General features: G+C 45.6%; 1 protein-coding gene across 3 annotated transcripts in view; it reads right to left on the bottom strand.

Annotated features, from left to right (window-relative positions):
• Positions 1-3,896: 3,896 nt before the first annotated feature.
• Positions 3,897-22,106, bottom strand: part of SMOC1 (SPARC related modular calcium binding 1) — a 53,969-nt gene continuing 35,759 nt past the window's right edge. For 2 of the 3 annotated variants that reach the window (XM_032962985.2, XM_032962987.2), the window contains exons 10-13: positions 16,104-16,200; positions 11,527-11,774; positions 10,275-10,328; positions 3,897-4,446 (exon numbers count right to left, since the gene is read on the bottom strand). In XM_032962985.2, the coding sequence (XP_032818876.1) occupies positions 4,433-4,446; positions 10,275-10,328; positions 11,527-11,774; positions 16,104-16,200 (413 nt within the window). In that variant the 3' untranslated portion in view covers positions 3,897-4,432. The remainder of the gene's footprint in view (positions 4,447-10,274; positions 10,329-11,526; positions 11,775-16,103; positions 16,201-22,106) is intronic. The other variant, XM_032962989.2, reaches the window with a different exon arrangement.

Here is a 22,106-nt window from a genome sequence, read left to right as displayed (position 1 = left end):
TTGCTCTTTAATTCTCCATGTAAATGATACTTTTAATTGGTGTAACTGCTGCTCACTGGTAATTCTATAATGAGGTTTTTTTTTCGGGTGGGGGGGAGGAAATTTTACACAGTGTTCACTACACTAATGTTAATATATTGCTAATGCGCACGCACGCGTGTACGCGTTCGTGCACGCGAATGGGAAGGATCCAATGTTTATCCAAGCAGACTGTTGGGGAAAAAGTGTTGTTTGCGATCACCTATTAAGTCAAGCGCGGCACCACCTTCTTCATCTTGTGTATGGTTCTGTTTGAACAGCAACGATTGTAAATCTAAATCGAGGATAATTAGCCACGGGATAGTTCGCGTGGCACTCAATAAGGTACTGTGCTGTAACCAAGACCACGACCTGGCCACCTTTGTCTCTCGAGCCCTGATGTTGGCACACTGTAACCCAGTCGCTCAATTTAAGGCTGAGATGACCTGGGGGGGGGGGGGGGGATGCCCAGGCCCATGTCCAGATTCCATTTGCCACTGGTGTTGTGCATGGCTTGGAATCAAAACCTGTGTGGCTCGGATTATAGCACGAGCAATTATGTCACGTCTCCCCTACACACGCACAAACTATAAACACACATTTTGCACGCACACTCACACTTGGCACACAAGACAATGACACAATGTATTTTGGCAACCGTGCTTGCATTTGTAATGTTTACGTAATGTTACAATCTCAAAGTTATTTTCTTCAGTTTTAAATGTGTCCGTTTAAATGATGCCAAGATACTTTAAGTGGAAAAAATTAATCTAAAAACGTAATTACATTTTTAGATTCGTTTTAACACACCTCCTCTTTGACCGCACCAATTACGCCAGTGTGACTTGAAATGTACGCTTCAACATATCTCAAAGTGATTGCAATTAACAAAAAAACTTAAACATTACATTTTTCTCCACTTTGGGCTGAGCTCCAGTGACCTTTTTTCTTCTCATTTTTGCTAAATAAATAGAGGACATTTAAACAAAATTCTTGACTTTTTTTTCTTTAAGTCTGTTTTGCCAAAGAAAATCCCTTTCGGATTTTTTTAAAACCAGTTTTTATTTAAATTTCACAACCTTGGTATTTTTCTTTCATGCTTTAACCTTTTATTATTATTATTGTTGCTGTTGTTTCTCCAAGCAAATAATTTTCAGTTTTATTAAACTTTCAAATTCAAATTGTTTGCAAGGACCTTACCTCTTCCATACATGCGCACACACACACGTACAATAAGAGCAATAATAACAATTTAATATTGTAACGTGTACAGTTTTTCGCTGACTCGCAAAGAGAGAGAACGACTCAGAGGGGCTTAAGAGGGACCACAGAGGAATGAGGAAAGCCGGCCAGGTTGTTACCTGGCGCCGCAATTGCTTGAGCTCTGCGGTCCTCCATATATCAAGATATTTCATCACTTTATGGGTGTTCACGTGTGGGTGGAAACCGTAGCGCCCTGAGTAAACGTGTACGTGCAATGGGTGCAAACATTCAACCCACACAGATGGAAGAGTTGGGAGTCCACACTTGCTGTACCACCTTCTCGTGGCGAGCCAGGGCACGTGTCATCACAACGGCCACGGGAAGGGAGTTTCACAGTCGCTTGTGCGATCCGTCAATCCTCGCTGCCTGCGCAGTGCTGGATTAGAGGGGTACACCACCCGACTACATTCTTGTCCGAGATGTAGAGCAATTGTTCTATTTACCAATGTTGTTACTTTATTTGTGAATCATAGCGGATCGTTTGTGTGTTGGATGCACAATTAAATATCACATTAAGACTAACGGAGTAGTTTGTAAACTATTTAATCATCAGTAATTAGCCGTGGTGTTTCTTCGAATCATTGTTTCGTTCATTAGTTCCAGCCTTTATATTTTTCTTTGGGGACAAGCATGGAAAATGAACCAAAATTTACGCAGAATAACCCCACGAGTTAGAGAACCCATGGATTCAAATTTGTGTTTGACTTGGCGAGTTTGGAAAGTTGGTGTAATTTTTTAAAACAGTGGGGAATATGCTCTCTAAATTGCACAGGGTCATTCGTACGACATTGCCCATATAAATGCTGCATGCCTGTATTCCTTAAAAACACAATAAACAGATGTCGGGATTGGTGCAAAGAATTGCTTGCAAATATGCGACGTGCAACATATTTTGCTTCGTCCCCTTGCCCAACGGTTTCGTCTAAAGTTCTATTGTTGTGTTCATGCGTCGAGGAGTTCGTTTATGGGCAGCCTGTGCATGCCTTTGCCATGCTTGCGCGCTCAAAATATTATAGCAGATGTAGCTGACTCATAGCTGGATTGTCGTGATGTTGCAATCACCAGAAAACATCTCATAGGGCCAAGCCTTGTGTATGAAATAATGAGCCGCCAAAAATTATCACACATTTCATCACAAGTGACCCACTTTTCTATTGAAAGAATCCTTTTTGAATTTAATGGACAATTAAATAAGGGGGGGGGGGGGGTAGAGGTGGTGGCACTGCGATGTGACCCCGGCGACCTGAGTTTGACTCCTTGCCGTGGCTAACTTCAGTTGCGAGTGATGTCTGAAATGGTCCTGCCCGCCCACCTTACCCGTCCGCACTGACCAGCATGGTGAAGTATGGACAAACAACCCCCATGACCACCAAGATGTGGGGGTGCCATCATCCGGCCAGCAGTGGGCTGTAACTTCTAAAATAAGTGTATACATCATGGGTTTACAGCCAATTATCCCACCGAGTTCGAACAAATAAGAACAGCCCTGTGGGAAATTCGAAAGTCGTTGTCTTATGAAGAGAATGTAGACTATCCAGCATAGGAATGTGGAATTTCCACGACAAGCTCAGGGTTAGAAACAGATGAGTACGACCTCAATGGTGATTTTGAGAAAGAAATCACTTTTGACTATTTTTTACTATGATTCTCAGAATAAAATGACAAACAATGTTGGAAGAAAAGTTTGTTTCAAGATTTAAATGTTTTGGGTACGGTGGCTTTTCAGAAACATTTATTTTTTGTTAATACTTTATTTTTATTTTTAGCTGAAATGCCTGCTGTGTTCCAATACACCCTTGAAGCAAGGGTGTCAATACCCAGGCCATGAATGGGTTTGATTCTATTAGCCACGAGGCTTGGGTAGCGTATCATTTGATTTATTCGGCCCTTCTCGGCCATAACTAACAGCCCCCAGTTTACGGACGACCAAGCATATGAAACACTTACACTTGACGCTTGCTGGAAAGTGTATTAAGTAGCCTGGGCCATATTTCATGACTTTTATTGCCCGGTTCTGGTGAACTCAAAGAATAAACACGGTATGTAAGAAATGAAATGCGTTTTAAGGTCGCTTTTTAAAAATAAAAAATGCTTATCCCAGAGCTTGTGCGAGCTGTTGAACATTTAAGCAAACGCTGGGAGAGAATTGTGTTACATACTTGTAAAATCGAGTGGCAGTGTATCAGGGTAATTTTTTTTTTAAATGACATGCACGGCCCTGCAATTGCTTGCTCACCCCACTCGCTGGAGGAATGGCCTCTCCACGGGAGGGTATTTGGTCTACTCTTCCACACCGGCCAGAGAGGTCTCGGAAGAAGAGTACCTACACTTTGCCTTCACCGCACACGACGTGCTGATCGGCGAACTGTGGTGAACCCATTTATTCTGCTGGGTGGTAAGCAGCGCGGGAGATTTCAGAAACCTCCACCCGTTGTTTCAACTGCAACGCCAGGATATGGCATCGAAGCAAATTTCACTGACCACCTCTGGCCCGCGCAATAACCGTTTCACCAGGGCAGCTCCGTACATCCACACTTGTGTCAACGATTCAACATTTCGGCAAGAAGAAAAAAAGGAAACATTGGTCAACAAAATAAATGAAAAGTACGACAAAGTAGGTTTTCATGTTTTTATTTGTTTTTATGTTAATTGATAAAAAAGCCCCTTTATGAACCAAGAAGATTTACACAGCTTAGATCCTTCAAACACAAACACAACTTGTGAAAAACAACTAGTGTATACACTCCAAAAAGAACAGAACTCAGAAGAAAAGTTTCAAGGCCATCACATACATTGTATGTGAATGTAAAATAATAAAAAAACCGGCAATAAAGATACGATACAAAAACTACAAAAAAAAACAATACCAAAAATAATGACGGAAAACAGAACGTATCACAGACGTATGGCAGTACGGTAGGCTGCAGTAGTCTACACTGTTGGCTGAATTTAACTTAGAAAACTAGATTTGGCAGCATAACAGGGACATTCTTAGGGGTCTGGCAAGGGTTTTAGGAACCAAAACTACGCATTACAAAAGTGCAAATAATTTCTTTGGAAGTTGTACATTTATCATGACAAAGAGAAGACGTTTTTTTTGTTTGTTTTGTTTTCATAGTGATGTTATAACTCAATTTTTCTTCGTAGATGTTCATGCCATGCTCACTGTGGAGACAGAAAACAAACATACAAAACATTAGCCGTCAAAAAGAATTGCTTTCAGTTGCATGTATGCCGATCCACATCCCACAAGATTCCCCCACTCAAGCTAAAAAATGTATGGCACGTATGTTCAACTTCTTTCGCACCGTACGTCGCCAACCGCACTCGTCGGAGGTGAGAGGGTTCACTGGAGCCGATCAACGCCTGAAAGTACAGTCCGTCCCCGCGTGCACAACCTCTCGCAACCGGTTGCTTGGAAGTCCGCTTACAAGCTATGATGCAGTTTGCAGTGCAACGGGTTGCGTGACCGATCGCTCAAGGTGTGGACCTGGGTTGGCTTGATTAAATTCAGTCTTGTACTGTGAAGGAAATGCCTCTCCCCCTCCTCTCCGTATCTAACAAAATGTGTTACGAGGTTTAAATGAACACATTGAGGTTGGTTGGGGAGACATGTAGCTGAGGCTTTACAAATGAAATTATTTCTGTCATGCCCCCCCCCCCCCCACAATAGCAGATTATTTTGGTATATTTCACGTGTCAACCTGCACGTTACAATCAATGCACGTACAAGTGGGCACTATTACGGCTGCGATTCACTGGTCTACATATGTGAGAAATGAATGCATCATAGACGTAACAGTAATGCGATCGTAATGACAATGTGACAATGCGATATTTCATACTGTTGCCCAAGACACATTTGAGTGTTGCGTGTTTGTTTAGCAGCAGTAAATATGTCTCGGGCAGTCCAATTAGTTTAATAAAAAAACTTAACTGCATAACACAGTCACCTTGGGACAAAACCATTAGCATAACTCATTAGATCACACTCGAGTAATAAGATTGATATGGTGCGGCTAACCAATTATGTTGCTTAATTCCCGACGATTTTGCATGGATGTCACTAAGCCGTGGCAAAAAGGAAAAAAAAAGGTGGTTGGCTCGAGGTATCGGGTTTCCCACAATCCCCATGGCTGCACTTTGTACCGAACATTTCAGCACACATCTGCTGTGCCAAATAGTTTGAACACGACTCGGATAATGCCCGTTTGTCTGGTACTTTAAAGAATACTACACACGAGGTCCGAGCTCTCTGGCCCGGTTTTGCGTTGTACTGCGAGGTGTTCGGCGTGCCGGTCGTTCAGTTCCTGGAGGAGCTTCCCGGGGAACGTGGAGCGAAACGTCGGGCGTCGTGTTTGAACGACAAGACGGCGCGGCACAACCGGAAAACGCAATTGGGAGAGCCTTGCAGTCACGGCCGCGAAATCTCGCGCAGCAGCAATAATAATAATAATCGTCGGTCTTTTCCCAAACGTTATTCCCAGAGAACCTTCTCTCCGGCATCATGACCAGAAACCAATAATTCATTTGGAAATCTCACGAAGCTGCCAAATCCCGTGAGTCTGTGAATGGCTGCGCAAGAGATGTTCACCAAACAGCTTCTGAAAAAAGCCTCCCAAGTGTGTGGGGTTTTTTTTTTATGCACACACCCCATATATTGGTTAACTTAAAACGTAGTAGCTTGGATCACCACGTAGCGGTGTTTATTGCAGGAGAGTACAAGCAATCGTTTAATTCTTAGAGCTAAAATATAGTCAAATTAAGTTAAAAACGTATTTGTAATATACCTTTTTTGGGGGTGGGAGGGTTTGGGGGGGGGAATTATTATTTTTGCAGTTATTATCGGTGACCAGGCTGAGAACATCAACCTGCTACGCTTGACAAACCGATTTAATTACGTGCGGCTGCCCAAGATAATCGACCACAGGATCTCAGCGGTGCCGGCTGCAGCGTCTGTGACCTCTCGGCCACCTGGCCACCTTGTGTCAGGTGATGATTTTTTTTTACGTCTCAATACTCTCATGGTTAAAAAAGAAAATGATGAAGAGAATGAGGAGATTGTGCTGCGTTGCTGCACCTAACCCCATTGGGAACCGCTTGAAGACGAATATTATAATTCTTTCTAAGGTCTCTGGACCCCCCCCCGCCAGAAACTAGTTATCTCCCCTCCCCCCTCCCTCCACAACCCACACTTCAGTAGTTTATACTGTCTGTACATTGTGTATACGTTCGCAGTTATGTGTGTCTGATTTCAAACCTTTAGTTCTGCAGAAATTAGCGAATGTTGGGTCAGGATAAATGTATTCAGTACTTTGACTGATAGTCATGACGGTTCAATTGGTTGGCTTAGCATTATGTATGTTTGTATGTTGAACTTATTTGGGTGCAATGGCGTGCTGCCCGCCTCCCCATGATTTAATAAACTGTCGGAATTCAGGGCCTCAATTTAAGCACCAATTATTTTCTTCTAAATATAAATATTGCAGTAAATGTCGCGGCTTCTAGCAGCCTGAATGGGGTCATGTTGGCTACGTACGGTGCGAAAGAAGTCCAACCTACATACATGTGAACAACACGGGGGTAAAAACCACGGCCTCTTGGACACGCAATTCTCGATGCTGTGCAGGTACCGTGAGGCTTCGGAATCAATGTTAACGATTATCTAGAAGGGATGATGGCTGTGGTCGAGACTAATGATGCACTAACAGGCACGACAGCACACGCGAGGGGACGTCTAACACGGAGGTGGAGCGATGAAACCACCTCGCGTGCAGGAGTAAGGTGGACTGTCGCATCGAGGAGATGCCTTCATGCAGCAGTGGATAGATCGTGGATGTTCAAGCCCCACGTACTTTGAACAGTTTCAATGTGTTGCCTTTAACGTTTCGAATGCATGTGCAGTGATGGTAGCATCACTACTGCGTACACACGCACACGTGTGACGTCGCTATGCGGGGGAGCGTCACGACCACGCGGGTCTACACACACATGACGTCATCCCGGCTGGAGGCGGGAATGACGTCAGGGCCGGTTCTGGACTCGGGAGGCCACGAGGGTGGTGTGAGGTCGTGGCACTCTCTGTGACCCCGGCTAGACACGTGACCCCAGTGGGGGCCGGGGGCCTAGGGGGCACCTTGGGGGGCACGTGGACAGCAGGGGGGGGGGGGGCTTCGAGAGGGTTCTAGAAGGGAGGCGTGGCCGGGGCAGGGCCCGGGCACGCCGAGGCCCATATAAGCAGCCTCCTCACGAGGTTCGAGGCTGCCCGTATCAAGAATGAAGATGTCTCGTGAAGACGCCAAGAAGAGATCCGTGTGTAGGTCCCAGCCGGAGGACGCTATGATAGCGGTAGACGTGTAAGTCCCGCCAAGACAGGAGGCTGTACCTCCCTAGAGTATCTGAGAAGTGTGTGTTAGCTAGAGTAAGTCGGTGGTCACCACCCTATGCGTAATGTAAGAGTTAACTGTTGTGTTTATTAATAAATAAGTGTTGCCTCCCAAGAAGTTGCGTGTGCACCTAATTCCAATCCACTACACATGTGCTGCTCTTTCTGTCTCAGTGAAATTCAAAGCGTGGATCTCTCCGTGCTTCTCTAATTCCTACTTTCAGTCATGTAATTTATTTGGCAATGAAGTTTATTATCCATATATCCTGGAAAAGTAGTACGCTCTATTTAAAAAAAAACAACAAAAAAATACCGTCTCTTCCCTAGGCGCATTGGGCACGTTACGATTCATGATCAAGTTCGGCTTTGGAGAAAAATCACTCCGAAAAACCTACTCTCCCGAATGCCGTTGGCTGCTCGTAAAAACTACGCGCAAAATTAAACGTCGCTGCCGGCGAGATAACCTCGCTGTGGACGTCGCGTTCGCAGGATAGGGGCTTCGGCCCGAGCGGAGCCGGCGCAGCTGCAGGGGCTCGCTGGGTGAGACTTTGTTTTCGCGGTGGGGAAAAAAAAAGCATTAGGGGCCTGTGTGGGTTCCTCCGAAACACTGACAGTGAGCTGAGCCTGTCTGTCAATAAGCACATTAAATATGGTTCCCAGGAATGTGTAGTGGCCAAATACATATGCAGGTGCTTGGAAATATACACAGTATTATTATTCCTACTCGCTACAGAAGACAGGTGGCTCAGGGGCAGAGCGCGAGGCTCGCAATCTGAAGGTTGTGAGTGCAAATCCGGGATGGGTGGGGAGGGGGACAGGGTTGGGTTGACAGCATATCGGTCTTCCAGGGTCGATAAATTTAGTACCTCGTTGTGAGGAAGTCTACGGTGGTTATCCTATCGATAAACTCGTCCCCACTGGTAGAAACAGTCCAACACTGACTCAACTTCCAACACTGGCTCAGGGCTGTGAGCGGGACATGAGCACTCCCTCCACGCTCGTTTGAAACAGTAAAGCCACTTTGACTTTTCAACAGAAGACAAGTACGTACGACATTTCTTTGAATGGCCACTTTCGCCGCGTCTTGCCGCATATATCGTCGGGCACTGACAGCGGGCTAACGAAAACATTATACCGATTGGTGTTGTTTTCGTTATTTTATTTAATCGCACGACACGCCAGCATCGACACTTCGGGGCATGGTCTCGAACTCGCTTCGCGATTGGTCGGAGGCAATAAACATGATCTTTTGTCCTTCTCTTTTTTTATTTACATTTTTGTTTTGTTTTATCAAAATATCAGCAGACGCGGTGCAGATAAAGCAATGCGGGCCTTCCTGTTATTTTCGGGACCCGAACTTCAATGTACAAAGTTTGTTGCCGTTCTTCTCACTTTACAGCATCGCTCTCTGTCAGGAATGAAACCAGTCGCGTTGCCACGAGCCAAGCTCGGCTGCGTGTTCCCAGGCCTAGCGTTCTTTTATACGCGTTTTATAAACACCCAGGCATTTTAAATGCACGTACTTCTTTCCCATGCAGGCAACCATGCTAATCGGAGGCACGGGGGGATGGACAACAAACTAGACACCCAAAAAGCACAAAAAGCGAACGGCAACTTCGCTGTATGGAAACCCTTCGGATTGTGATATTCGGTGTAAGGAATGAGAGACAGAGTTCGGTTTGTGGACCCTACTCACGTACCCGCAAAGTAACCATTGCCATGTATTGACGAGAAACCGATGAATGACTTAATGCGAGGGGCTGAAAAACTGGCTTAGTTTACTTGTCAGCATGAGTAGCCAAAATGTAGACACATGAAATAACTGATGAAATGGAGGGGGTGGAACAATGCTTTGCTTCAAGAATTAATATCAATCCTGATACTCACATTACAGGCATTGAATAGCGTGTGCAATAGGTGATGCGTTTTTCCATTCGTACACATGTTCTATTTAATGACAAGCGACCCCTGGAGCAACCTACGGCTGCTGAGATGTACCACAATGATTTAAAAATTTAAAATATATTATTACATTTTGTGAAAAAAAAATTGTTAACTTCTTCCCACAATTTGTTTGTTCCAAATGTGCTGTCAGCATCATGTCACGAAACGTAAGAACTGCGATGGGAAATAACGCCGAGCCCTGTGTTGCGGCTCAGAAATCTAAAGACTTCTCCAAGGGCTTCTGAAAAAAACCTTCGAGCCAAGAATCCACTTCTTGGATCGAATCACGACCCTGAATCGCGACAAAGCACCGTTCATCGAATCGGCGGCCGATGGGGTCGAGGGAGGAGTGTGCCAAGGGGTGAATGGTGCCAACCCCTAGGAATTAGTGATTTTGGACTCTTGTTTGGAACTGCGAACGACAACCGTTGACGTGGCCCACCATTCCCCTACTGACCCAAGCCACATTGCGACACCGGGTAAAACCGAACATAATGATTCTGAGAAATTTCCAAATAAATAACAATAAATATCCATTGCATGATGCATTATTAGCATTAACTCAATATTTAATTTTGCTGGTGCTGGACAGGCTATAAGAAAATGGGTCGGTTTGTGGCAGGAAGGGGAGTCGGCGTGCTAGGAGATAAAAAAAAATACTTACAGAAAGAATTTGAACCAAATCTTCTGTCAGCCAAGCGCGCATGGCTTGAATAGCCTGTGTTTATAAAAAACAAAGAGAGAGATAATTTAGGGTTCATCGTGTTGACATTTCACATTTATCTGCGCAACGCTGTGTGCTGCAATTGGTCAATTAGGGCTTTTCAGCGTCACGTGTGCTATTTTAGCAAATGGTGGCAAAGCAGTTATTGCGCGGTCCTGTGAAACTGGCGACCCGAATTTCATTCCCGCTCGTAGCTCAACATGAGTGGGAGGTGATATCAGAACCGGTCCTGCCTTCTCTCCCCTTCACCAAACCTGCGCTGACCAGCGTGGTAAAGTATGGTAATAAAACTCCCATGCCCGACATGGCATGGGATTGCTTTCGTCCAGCATTGGATTGATAAAAGGGCAGATTTGTTTTTGTCCCAGTAAATTATCAGTGAAAACATGAACGTTATATCGGAATCTGTAAAGTAAATATAAAGCTGCAGTCCTGAAATAACTTGCTTGAGCCACTGCTGCCACAAGGGCCTCCAATAAGGGAAGCTCATGAGAGGCTCTCCAGAGGGTATTTGGCCTAATCTTCCACCCTGGCCACACATCTTAGAAGACGTGAGAGTTCCCACGCTTTACCGCAGACCAATAGACTTCACCCCACTGCACGCGAACTGCTGGCTGTGCCGTACCCATTGACACGGCTGGGTAATTTAGGACGCTTACCCCATGGGCGCCACGGTGGCTAGCAGATGTTAACTACCTCGCCTGGTATACAGGAGGTCGTCGGTTCGATCCCGACTCTGACGCCTGTGTATTTGGAGATTGCGTGTTCTCCCCATGTCGCGTGGATTTTTCTCTGGATCCTCCTGTTTTTACGTCTACATTTAGAATCAACATGCATGCATTTAGAGTATCTGGCTGCTATAAATTTCCACGGGATAAGCCATTTTGTTTAGCTATCATTTGCGGCCAGGTCGCTTCTGAAAAAAGAGCTATGTAGCTCAGTGGACCTTACTCGGTAAAATAAAAGAAAATATATATAACAAAAAAGCTTCAACTGTTGCATTGGGATATCGAACGGGCGACCTCTGGACCACAAGTCCAGTGTGCTGACCATCTCACCCACGCAGCATCAGCATCCATGATAATCTATGGGACCCTCAAAAGTAAGGGCATTACACGGAACAGCAGTAAACGGTGTGAACCTCCGCACCTCCGACCATGCACGCACGCACGCACCGGCGGGCGTCCCTCACCTTCGTCCCTGCGAACGCCCAGACAGCCCTTCATCTCGGCGAGCGAGATGACCTTGTCGCTGTTGAGGTCACAGTGCTCCACCAGCTTGCGCGAACACCGCCGCGGCTTGCCCTTGCGCTTGGCCAGACGCTTGAGCGGCTTGTTCTCGCGACGGTCCACGCGCTCGTCCTCGTCCAGGTCCAGCGTGCCGAAGTACCAGTGCACCACGCGCTCCTCCAGCGTGTGGCTCGGGTTGGGCTCCGAGAACCTGCGTGCGTGCGTGCGCAAAAAAACAGAATCGTCGGCGTCTTTATTTTAATTCCGGAGGAATCCGGTGAGCTACGGAGCTCCACTCCTTGGTTCTTCCGGTAAAGTCACGTAGTTAGAAATAAAATAAAATGAAACAAACCACGACGTCTCGGGCGCAACACGAGCGTCCGTCATCAGGTGGGACAACCACAGCAAGAAAAAAATTGTTTTCGGCAGGGTCAGAAAGTCGCGGCAACAAATCCGTACGCGACCGCCAAAAAAGCGCCGGTGGCACCGTAGCCGTAAGGTCAGAACGCAGGTGGACCCATGGGGCCAGAGGGGCCCCACGCTGCGAAGAGTTGGGGAATAATGAGAGGGTGAGGCCCCCGTTCCGTTTGTTGCACATTTCATGGCAGCCACGCTACGCCACTGCGCTTGTGTCCGTACATGTACGCTGCTCTTGCTGCGTGCCGCTGTTTCCGGAGAGATCAACATTACAGCAATGGATTCTTGAATCCATCTGTGTGGAAATTAGAATGTTGTCCCCACCGTGTACGTCTGTTTGTTTTGGTTACTCTGATTGTCTCCAACGCAGAGTAAAACACTTATTCATGGAATTGGCCAAACATTGAAATGCAGCACTTGCCTGAAATAGAATATCGAGGCTCAGTAAGGCTTTCCTGGTTAAATACATTGCATGGTTATTATTATGGTTTTAATTATCTGCTATAATGGCTATCCATCAATCTCTCTTTACCGATGAGAGGTCGCCCCTTCTACTTTGCCATCCCTAGTGTCTAAAAATACCTTGCTCCACAGCTATTCACGAGGCAGCTTCCCTGTTTACTTTCACAAAGATCAAGCGTGCATTTCACCTCTATTGTTCATCATTGACATTCAATCGCTATCCTTCTTCATGCGTCGAGATGAACTTACATATATTTGTACATGTAATGTTCAAATGTTCTTGTTCCGTGAAATTCGCTCTTAACAATAAACTCACTAGTATTTGTGCAGCATTTAAAGGTAATGTAGTATTTTGGGGTCAGCCGTGTAGTATTTTCTTTAAACAAATAATCACGTACATTATGTCTGTGTCCTTATATACAAATTTCAGAGTGCAAATACTGTAGGCTAGCATGCTTTCGCGTTATTTATGAAATGATTTATTTCCAGGGATGTTACTTTAGAATTAATTGACTATCTGTGTGTTTTACCCTGAACACCTTAGCAAGTGAGATGTTCAATCTTGAATGGATGTTCCAAGCTAAATATTAAAAACAAAACATTAAGTTAATTTAATTGCTACATAGTGCACAATGACCCAGAAATGCTATTACTAGAAGCAAGTCGGATCCATGCGTTACGGGTGACCTCTTTTAAAAAAAAAAGTCACGTAGAGCGCCGTGATATTTCCATCCCGTGTTTTTATTTTTAGGAGCTTCGCACGGTCAATTCTTGAGACCTGCTGACAAAACGCAGGGGCAGTGGCACAGCCCGGCGAGAGCGCCATCGCCGTTTGTTGTGGAGGCTCGCGGCTCGAATCCAGCGGCTGCCCCGATTAATACTGCGGTGTGCAACAACCATAATAAAGTTTGAAAAATATGAATAGGTTTTACCCTTTCTGGCAGTAAAACAGGAGGCGTTACGATGTCCAAACACCAAATAAATACCTTTTGCAATTAATCAAGTCTGCATTAACCACACGTACTTGTGGTGAACATGCAAACAAAACATGCTCCTATAATATATGCATTGTCATATCAGAGCAGACTTGATTCCTTGTCAAAGGTAGCTTTTTAGTGTTTAAACATCTTAACACCTGTTTTATTGCCAGAAACGGTATAACCTATTTTTATTTTTCATACTTTGATACTTAAAAAAAAATTCTCAACCATAATAAAAAATTAACGGAGAAATGGCATGGCAGCCGAGGTCACCATGTTAACTAAACTAAACCATTTTTATTTTACCAGGTAAGGCCCACTGAGCTATATAGCTCTTTTTTTAGAGCGACCTGGCCACAAATGATAGCCCAATGAAGTGGCTTATCATGTGGAAATGTATTGCAGCCAAATACTTTAAACGCATGTTGATTCTAAATGTGGAGGGAAAAAAACAGATGACCTGGAGAAAAATCCACGCGACCACGGGGAGAACATGCAAACTCCAAATATACAGCTGTCAAGGTTGGGATCGCACCCACGACCTCCTGTATATCAGGTAAGGTAGTTAACATCTCGGCACCACGATGCCCCATAATAATCACACTATGCACCCACTGCTTCACAGTGGACGTTAAAGATCCCCTGGCTCATCCCCAAGAGTAGGCCATTTTGTTCCGGCGTCATCGCCCACATTTTCCAACTTAAAAAGTTGCACCGCAAAAGATTTACTGATTTGGGATGATACTCAGTGGCAACCCCCTACTGACAGACTAACGTTCCCAGGTCACTCGTGCAAAATGAGGCTATCCTGGTCTCTTGAGATCACAGCCGGTTACACAAAATATATTGTGTGTGCTTGAGGCTCAGTATCATTCAATCAAATACCTGAACCTGCAAGCTTATGCTGGGAGGGCGGGATATAATGAAGTGGAAATCCCTCAGCGATGGACTCCCACGCAGTGCTGTTGTCAAGATGGCAGCAAACCTCGAGCTGCCTCTCGTCTGATTTCCGGTGAGAACGCGTGGTGATTGCAAAGCTCCGTATTTAATTGTCCAAGTCCACCGTGTATTCATACTTGTGCTGCTATTTAGACCAGAATGTCATTCCCTTTGCTGCACTATTTTAAAGACTACTTCCAACTTTTCAAATCTAAAGGCCAGTTTTTCGATGTACCGTTTTATTGTGTAAATGTTGCGTTGAATCTGCAGCCACAATCATTCCTCTTTTATGTACGTATGCTGAACTTCTTTCGCAGTGCACGTAGTCAACTGCGCTAATTGGAGGTGCTTGTGTAAGTGAATTAAGGATTTCTGTGCATCCGGCCATTTAATATTAAACTTAATATGTGCATTATTATCTATTATCCTGTTTTTAAAGTAGAGAATCTATATATATACAAAGGGATATTAATTGTTACCTGCTGCTGGATGAAGGTCTCCCCACACTGTATCGGCCATGGGGGTTGTTTGACCATACTTATAAAGGGTGATGGATGGCCAAAGCCCGGTTTGGATATGACTTGCCACTGATGTTAACCTTGGCTGGAAATCAAACTCAGATCCCTGGGTCTGTTGTGTATTGCACTAATTACATTGTCCATATATATACTCTCACGTTTTTACGTGATATAGCACCAAATGAAAAGTGCGTTTTACTTTTGGCTAAACCTTCCTGTACATTTGCCAAACGTCTGTAACTGCCAAACCTGAGCTCTCCACGATTGGCGTCAGCTGCATTTACATTCCTGCATACTTCATTTAGCTGGTTTATAAGGAGAAATGAAATGTACATTTTAAATTAATCACATTGAATTCCCGAATAAACAAACCTCGCTTTGGAAACAAAGGCATTTAATGCACGAATTTGTATTATTTAAAATAATTGTACCTATTTATCAATGTCATTCAGTGTAAAATGGGGCCATTAAAGCGTGTAACAACCATACAAATTCCCTCGCACCCAGGTGGTACTTAGCATGGGTTCGCCTCTAACATTAAGCCCAAGAATAATTGCCACATTTTTTTTATTTCTCTCTCTCCCCTGCATTGTTTTCCTGCATAACGAGCCGCCAGTCTGTCGGGGTTAGAAACGTGGCCTTTGCAGTTTTTTTTTTTGCCGCATCTTCTTCACAGAATATTTGCAAGGGTCGGGCTTTGTACTAACTCTGAAATTCAGGACATCTCATTCGCCCAGAAAGTCAGGTACACATACACAGCCCTTTTCTCAATCCACTACTGGAGGAGGGCCTCCCCATTGGCGGGTCGAATGAGGAGGGTCGTCTTTGTACCAACGCATTAGCATGCTGGCCAGGACGGTAGGCTGTTGAAGGTGGCAGGTATAGATGTGGGAACGCGGAAGTATAGTACAACAAGGGATTTGCTGCACTGCCCACCACATAGCACAGCCCCGCAGCAGCCTATAACAGCCAGGCGTGCATGATGGTCACCCATGCAAGCATTATGCAGACTCGAATCTGCTTCTCTTCTGAGATCTGACGAGGCTATGCACATGCCAGGTGATTTGGTTATATTCCCGAAAGTATAAGCCAAGGATAATTAATTTCACTTTATGAACTCTAACAATGAAAATGAAACCAGTGGGTTTGTAATAGCAGTCGTAAAGTAGCCTTCGCAGTTTATATATTTTATTGCATTCTCTAAGCAAACACTAACGTCCTTACCTGCCCGCTGTTTTCGAGTTAATGGCATTAACCATGTCCGTGGTGAGAGCATCCAAGAGACTTGTCACGAACTCATTCTTCTTTACTCCTGGGCACCCTGCAATTGTAGTCAGCATGACAATGCGTCAGCGTGATTGTTACAATTACGAAGGTGCGAGATTGTTTCAACACTTAAAAACAAACATTTTTTTAACAATTACATCATCTAGATGTCCGTTCAATAAGCTTTACCCGTAATTTGCTGCCAGATAACGGATGTATTCAGATCAGAAATGGCGGTGCCCTTGCATGGGTGCGCTTGAGGAAGGACAGCGAGCGTTTCGAGGTTTTTTTTAACTAAAGAATAAAGATGCACTGTGTTAACAGCTATTAATCGTAGAAATTTTTACAAATAGGTTAAACGTCTGCAATAGGGACGTGAGCAATTGGTTGTTGGCACGTTAATGCTTCAAATCCAAACAACATTTATCATATTAAGAGGCTGATTTTGAATGATAAATGAGTATGAATGAAGCACACATAAGCGGACATAGGTGTAGGTGTTGGGAGAGTTCATTCAATAATCCATGACAAGTGGAATATAAAACACATGCCTATTGGGTGCCTAGTATGTTAACAGGAGACCACAGAGCCAACACAAGGTCTGTTTATTGTGCCTTACTGACCATATTCTGATATGAAGGTCATCAACCTTTTTCTTAATTTACCCTTCACATCCATCAAAAAACATTGACAATGTCAGAAGATGAAACATTTGAAGAAACAGCTCTTTGCTTTTCCAATGTGCAGTCATGCAAGGGCGCCGCCATCTTGATTGCATATGTCTGCCACCTGGTGGCAATTTTTGAAAGCAAAATAATACTCGGTTTTTTCGGTAAAGTCACGTAGGTAAAAAAATTAATAAAATAAAATAAATGAAAAAACAACCAAATTAAATAAGCAAAATAATGCCCGTACAGTACGTGTTTAATATCCCACCCACAGTTGCAATTTACTGAAATTGCACTGTGAAACGTTACCAAATTATGAAACTTTCCTTTTACATACATACCGAATCAAATGCACTCGTGTAATGGTTCATTTTTAAAGAAATGCAGCAACAAATGGGCCTTCTATTCAGTGTTTATCAGCGATATTTGTTCAGGCGAGACCAACACTGCACCGGTTTTGACTTCACTGAGGCTCGTCAGCAGCATGTGTCCTGGATAGGTTGATATTATGGGCGAGCGTGACGTGCAAATGGTCCACCCATAACAATGCCATCTTTAGAACACTCAACATTATTACCATTTCTGAGCCACGTAAATCTCACTGTAGAAATGGGCACAATTTATTTATTTTAATTGCTGGACTTCTGCTACCTCCTGCGATCCCTGCGACCTTTTTCCTTTCCACGTGGGACTGATATTTGGAATATCCTTTGGTCCTGTCACGCATGGAAATGCTTAATAGGTTCTTTTCTCAGCTCACTCAGCGTTCGTAAACAGTCGAAATTCATCGGTGAGCACCTACGTAAAGAAATGGCAATACGATTATAAACGTACATGCCAAGCCGCTTGGTGTCAATCCACTTCTGGATGAGGGCCTCCCCACGGCAAGTTGGTTATGGGGCAGTGGTGGGAGAGGGGGGTTGTTTGACAATGTTTAATCACGATGGTAAGTACAAGTTGGTGAAGGAGGTTGTGGGGGAAGACCTGAGACAGGTTGAGATATCGCTCACCACTGATGTTAGCCACGGTCCGCTGGGTTCACGGCGCAGTGCGTTAACCGCTGAGCCACCGCTCCGCCGCGCAATATATGATTACTGGCTCGCAAATATCAAGTGCATTTTGATTAAGGTGGACGTGAACGGTTATTAAATTAACATCCTCCCACAAGGCCCACTTTGGTGACGAAATGCATTGTTCGCCCACCATATCCATTCACCTTAAGCATTGTATCCAGCTTCTATGCCCCATCCTATTAGCAATGCTTGTGTAGGTCCCAAGGCTTTATTCAAACACTCGGGTTGGGTCTGCTGCTTTACAAATCGTCTAACAAAGCGCAGGCAACTCGGTCATAGCGCACGAGCATCCCAGGAGTGAAACAAATCATTTGGACCATTTATACAAATGCATGTAGCCTCCATCCCGTCATCTTCACGCTCTGTCAAGGCTGGACAAGTCTACCATGACCATATGCAGTGGCGCGTCAAGATTGTTACTAAAATTACGGCAGGCCAGCGCGCTTAACCTCTCCAAAGTGTTACATTTCAGACTTTGGGGGGAAAAAAACAAAGTATGACATTATTAAATAATATAACGCACATATTGTTTGCAATAGCGTTAAAAAGATGAAGGTGCGGCAATGCAATTGCATTCCCGCGCCACTGCTGTCGGAAGGGGCCTCTACCGAAGGGCGTTTTAAAGAGCAGCTTTAAAGGATATTTGGCCTACTCTTCCACACTGGCCGAACACCTTGGAAGTGGTGGAAGTACCCTGAATTTACCCCACCGCACTCGACTTGCCAGGAGATTATTTTGAGCCAGCGACCTCTTTGTGTAGGAGCGTATAAACACTCATGAATGTTACTGGCGGGGCACAAGGAATGTGGTGGAGCACACAAAGACAACGAAGCCCCGTATAGCCTCAACATACTGCTGCGCAAGTGCTGTTAGCGAGCGCCTATGATTGCCGGCACGGCACACGACGGGGTGGGTGGCCAGCACCATGCCATACCGGCTTTGTCTTTGCAGCGGCGATGTTTACACACCACACCAGGTACTGATTTGAGGCTGAGTCGACCCAGAGGAGGTCCAGGAACAGTTCGGATAATCGTCACTCGTGTTGACCTTGAGCAGAGAATCGAACTCTGGTCGCCGGGTTCGTATCTTTTGCTCGCTCACCGCTACACTACCCCAACACAAGACATTGACACACACACACAAACACCTTTCACACACACAGACCACTTTCAGCAACTTAATTAGTGGACGGTTACCGCAATCACATTTGCATATGCGTGCGCACGCTGATGAGCGCGCTCGCGCACGTGCTAATAGTTGTTTTGCGTGCGTGTGCGCGCGTGCGCGTGCGCGTGCGTGTGCGCGTGCGCGTGCGCGCGCGCCCACAAAAAAGCGCCCGGTAATTGCATTGCTGCCGTCGCTCGCGCCTGATAATTGCCCCACGTGTGCGCATCCGTTGTCGAACGAAGACCCTCGCGTCAAACGCGCACGGGCCTTCTTGTGGATTTACAACGGGGCCCCAAATGAAACGAACACAGGGTACGCGTGGAGATTGTCGCGCGCAATTTGCTCGAATTCGACAAACGGTCACTCCGCGTCGCGAAGAGTGCGCGTGGAGTTGCCTAAGCCGCCCCGCTTTTGTCGTGGGGGCCTCGATCGTTTGGTTCGCAGAAATTAAGCTTTTGGTTTCGCGCTAGCGGCAGTTGCGCCAACCCAACCCCGCCGATGCTGAGTTCGAGTCCCTGCCCCGGCTAACATCAGTGGCGAGTGACATATGAACAAAACTGCCCCCCCCAACCCACCCCGCCTTCACCAGCCCGCACTGGTGAAGCAACCCTTAGTGACAGCAAAACATAAGGATACCTTCATCCAGCAGTGGATAGATAAAGGCTCTGCGCATTAGCCATCACAAAATTGCATATCCCATTTGAGTTCACGTTATTGTTGTTGTTGTTGTTATTGTTGTTGTTTCGTGAAGTAACAGGTTTTTGTTAGTGGCTTTTGTATCTTGTAAAAAAACTCAACGGATATTCTCCATTGGCCAGCGGATGAAGGCCTCGTCACACCGTTGTGTATCTGTTATCGAAGAGAAAATTGTAAAAACACGCTGCTTGTAGGAAGACTCGACTGACATCTGTGTGCAGACACAGCCGGCGAAACGCTTAAAACGCATCGAGGCCGCGCGCATTCAAACGATCGTTTAAGCAGCGACCGCTCTCAATGTCGTTCTGTGACTCAACGCTTCATCTGGCCGCGCAAAAAAACGTCGGCCAACGCATTTCGGTTGACACAACGACAAAAAATGTTGCTCTCTACTTCTTTCTCCCCAGCACCCCCCCCCCCCCGAGAAGAACACACTCGCCAAACCCACTCGTACTCCAACACACACACGCGCACACAGAAACTAAACAAGTCTCAACTTGAGCTTTAATTGAAACATCATGCGCCCTCCCTGCCTGCACAATGAGAAGCCTTTCGCGAGAGATCAGTCGGGGGTACACATTCGTGCGGTCCACAGTTTACACACAAGACAGAGACAACGATCCCCCGTGTAGCCTTAACAGACTTTTGGGTGAAGTGGGGGCAAGCGTTGTTAGCGAGCACCTATAAAGACCGGCACGGCACACGAGGGGGTGGGTGACCAACACCACGCCCGGTTGCCTTTGTCTCCCTAGTGGCGATGTTTACACATTGCACCAGGTACTAATTTGAGGCTGAGTCGACCTAGGGGGGGGGGCCCAGGGCCGGTTCAGATAATCGTCACTGTTGGTGGCCCTGAGCGGGAATCGAACCCGGGTCACCAGGTTCGTAGCGCAGCGTAGCGCTAACCGCTACACCACTGCTCCACACACACACACGCATTCACCACCACCGTAACAAAGTGAAGGCGACGCTGTGTGAATGTAACACGCAACGCATACTCACACGGCCCGTGGACGCACGAGATCGCATGAGCACAAGCACAATGGGCAGCTCGGACACACACACACACTCACACCCATTCGTTTACCCTCACTCACACACGGCTCACGCCACTAATCTCTTGCACAGCTGGGCAAACCAAAAGCAATTTGTCAAGGTTTCTCTGTTAAATGGAATCCTAGCGTGTAGGCCATTTTACATCATCTCTATCCATCCCAGCCGCGCCGACACTTGGTACAAATTGCATTAGTTCTTCTATATTCCAATATGTTGCGCATGACCATTGCTAATTCGAGAAGCTTATTACTTAACTCGTCTCCCTCGTCATTCGATGTGCTCGCGAGAGAACGAATGCTCTGGATGAAATCGATTTGTTTGTTTGCTCACGGGTTATATTTTATTTTAAACACGGCAATTACAAAATGTTTTACAGCGTTACTCACTGAGGAACACATCTCTCTCGTCCAAAGATAGCTTGTAATATTTAAATCTACAGCGGTTCTCAGTTAATTATTCGGTTACGTTTTGTTTTTGCAGGAGGTCCTAGTCCAAGACCGCCTTTATTCTCTATCGATAAAGGACGGAGTGTGCACAGCTGATGAGCTATTACCACGAATGTGCAATTAGGGCCTCTCACTGTTTACTGCTGAATAAAATTAAGACGTTCGGCTCATGGCAGCTGTGCATGAGCAGACGACAAAGACCCCAACTGGACTATAACCCTCTTGCAATAATTCAGCTGGCATAGCAGGCAAGACAAACACAATAAAATAAAAACAGAGACCCGTTAAAGCGGAGAGAGAGAGAGAGATCAGAATTGCGAGGTCAATTATTTATGGAGCCCTAATACACAGCTTTAGAGTGCGTCTCCTCTCAGGGTTGACCAGATAACGGCTGGGAGAAGAAAACTGGCAGATGTGCTGCCACGCCACACCGTAAGCGCTCACAGCGGGGTGCGATTGACGACTGTTGCGAGCAAGACCTGCGCTGAGGTGCCACGCTTCCCGTGCCATCCCGCAAGCGTCCAGTTTCCACTGCGGCGCGACTCTGGTCTGAGTGGCGGGTGTTTTTCAAATCGCGTGTTGTTATTGTTTTTGAGCGGTCTAAAGGAAAACCTATTTCTTGGGAAACGATTGTAAGACCCGATTTCAATGTTTACCGATGCATTATAGGACTCGCTATTTGAATACACTCTGTCACGATTTGATTTTTCGTGATATGATGAAAATAAAAAACAGTTTGTTACCCGCGCAAGCTGCACAAAGTGAACGTTGACCTTGCGAATAAGTCGTTGGCTCTGGCACGAAGTCGTGAGCGACGCGCGTTTCTGTGCGAGTCGATCCTTTTAAAGGCTCAAC

This window comes from Petromyzon marinus, chromosome 29 (assembly GCF_048934315.1).
Source record: "Petromyzon marinus isolate PM22_M1 ecotype Great Lakes invasive population chromosome 29, UKy_Petmar_22M1.pri1.0, whole genome shotgun sequence".
NCBI lineage: Eukaryota > Metazoa > Chordata > Hyperoartia > Petromyzontiformes > Petromyzontidae > Petromyzon > Petromyzon marinus.
The sequence above is the reverse complement of the archived record's forward strand: the minus strand, read 5'-3'. Positions and strand labels throughout refer to the sequence as shown.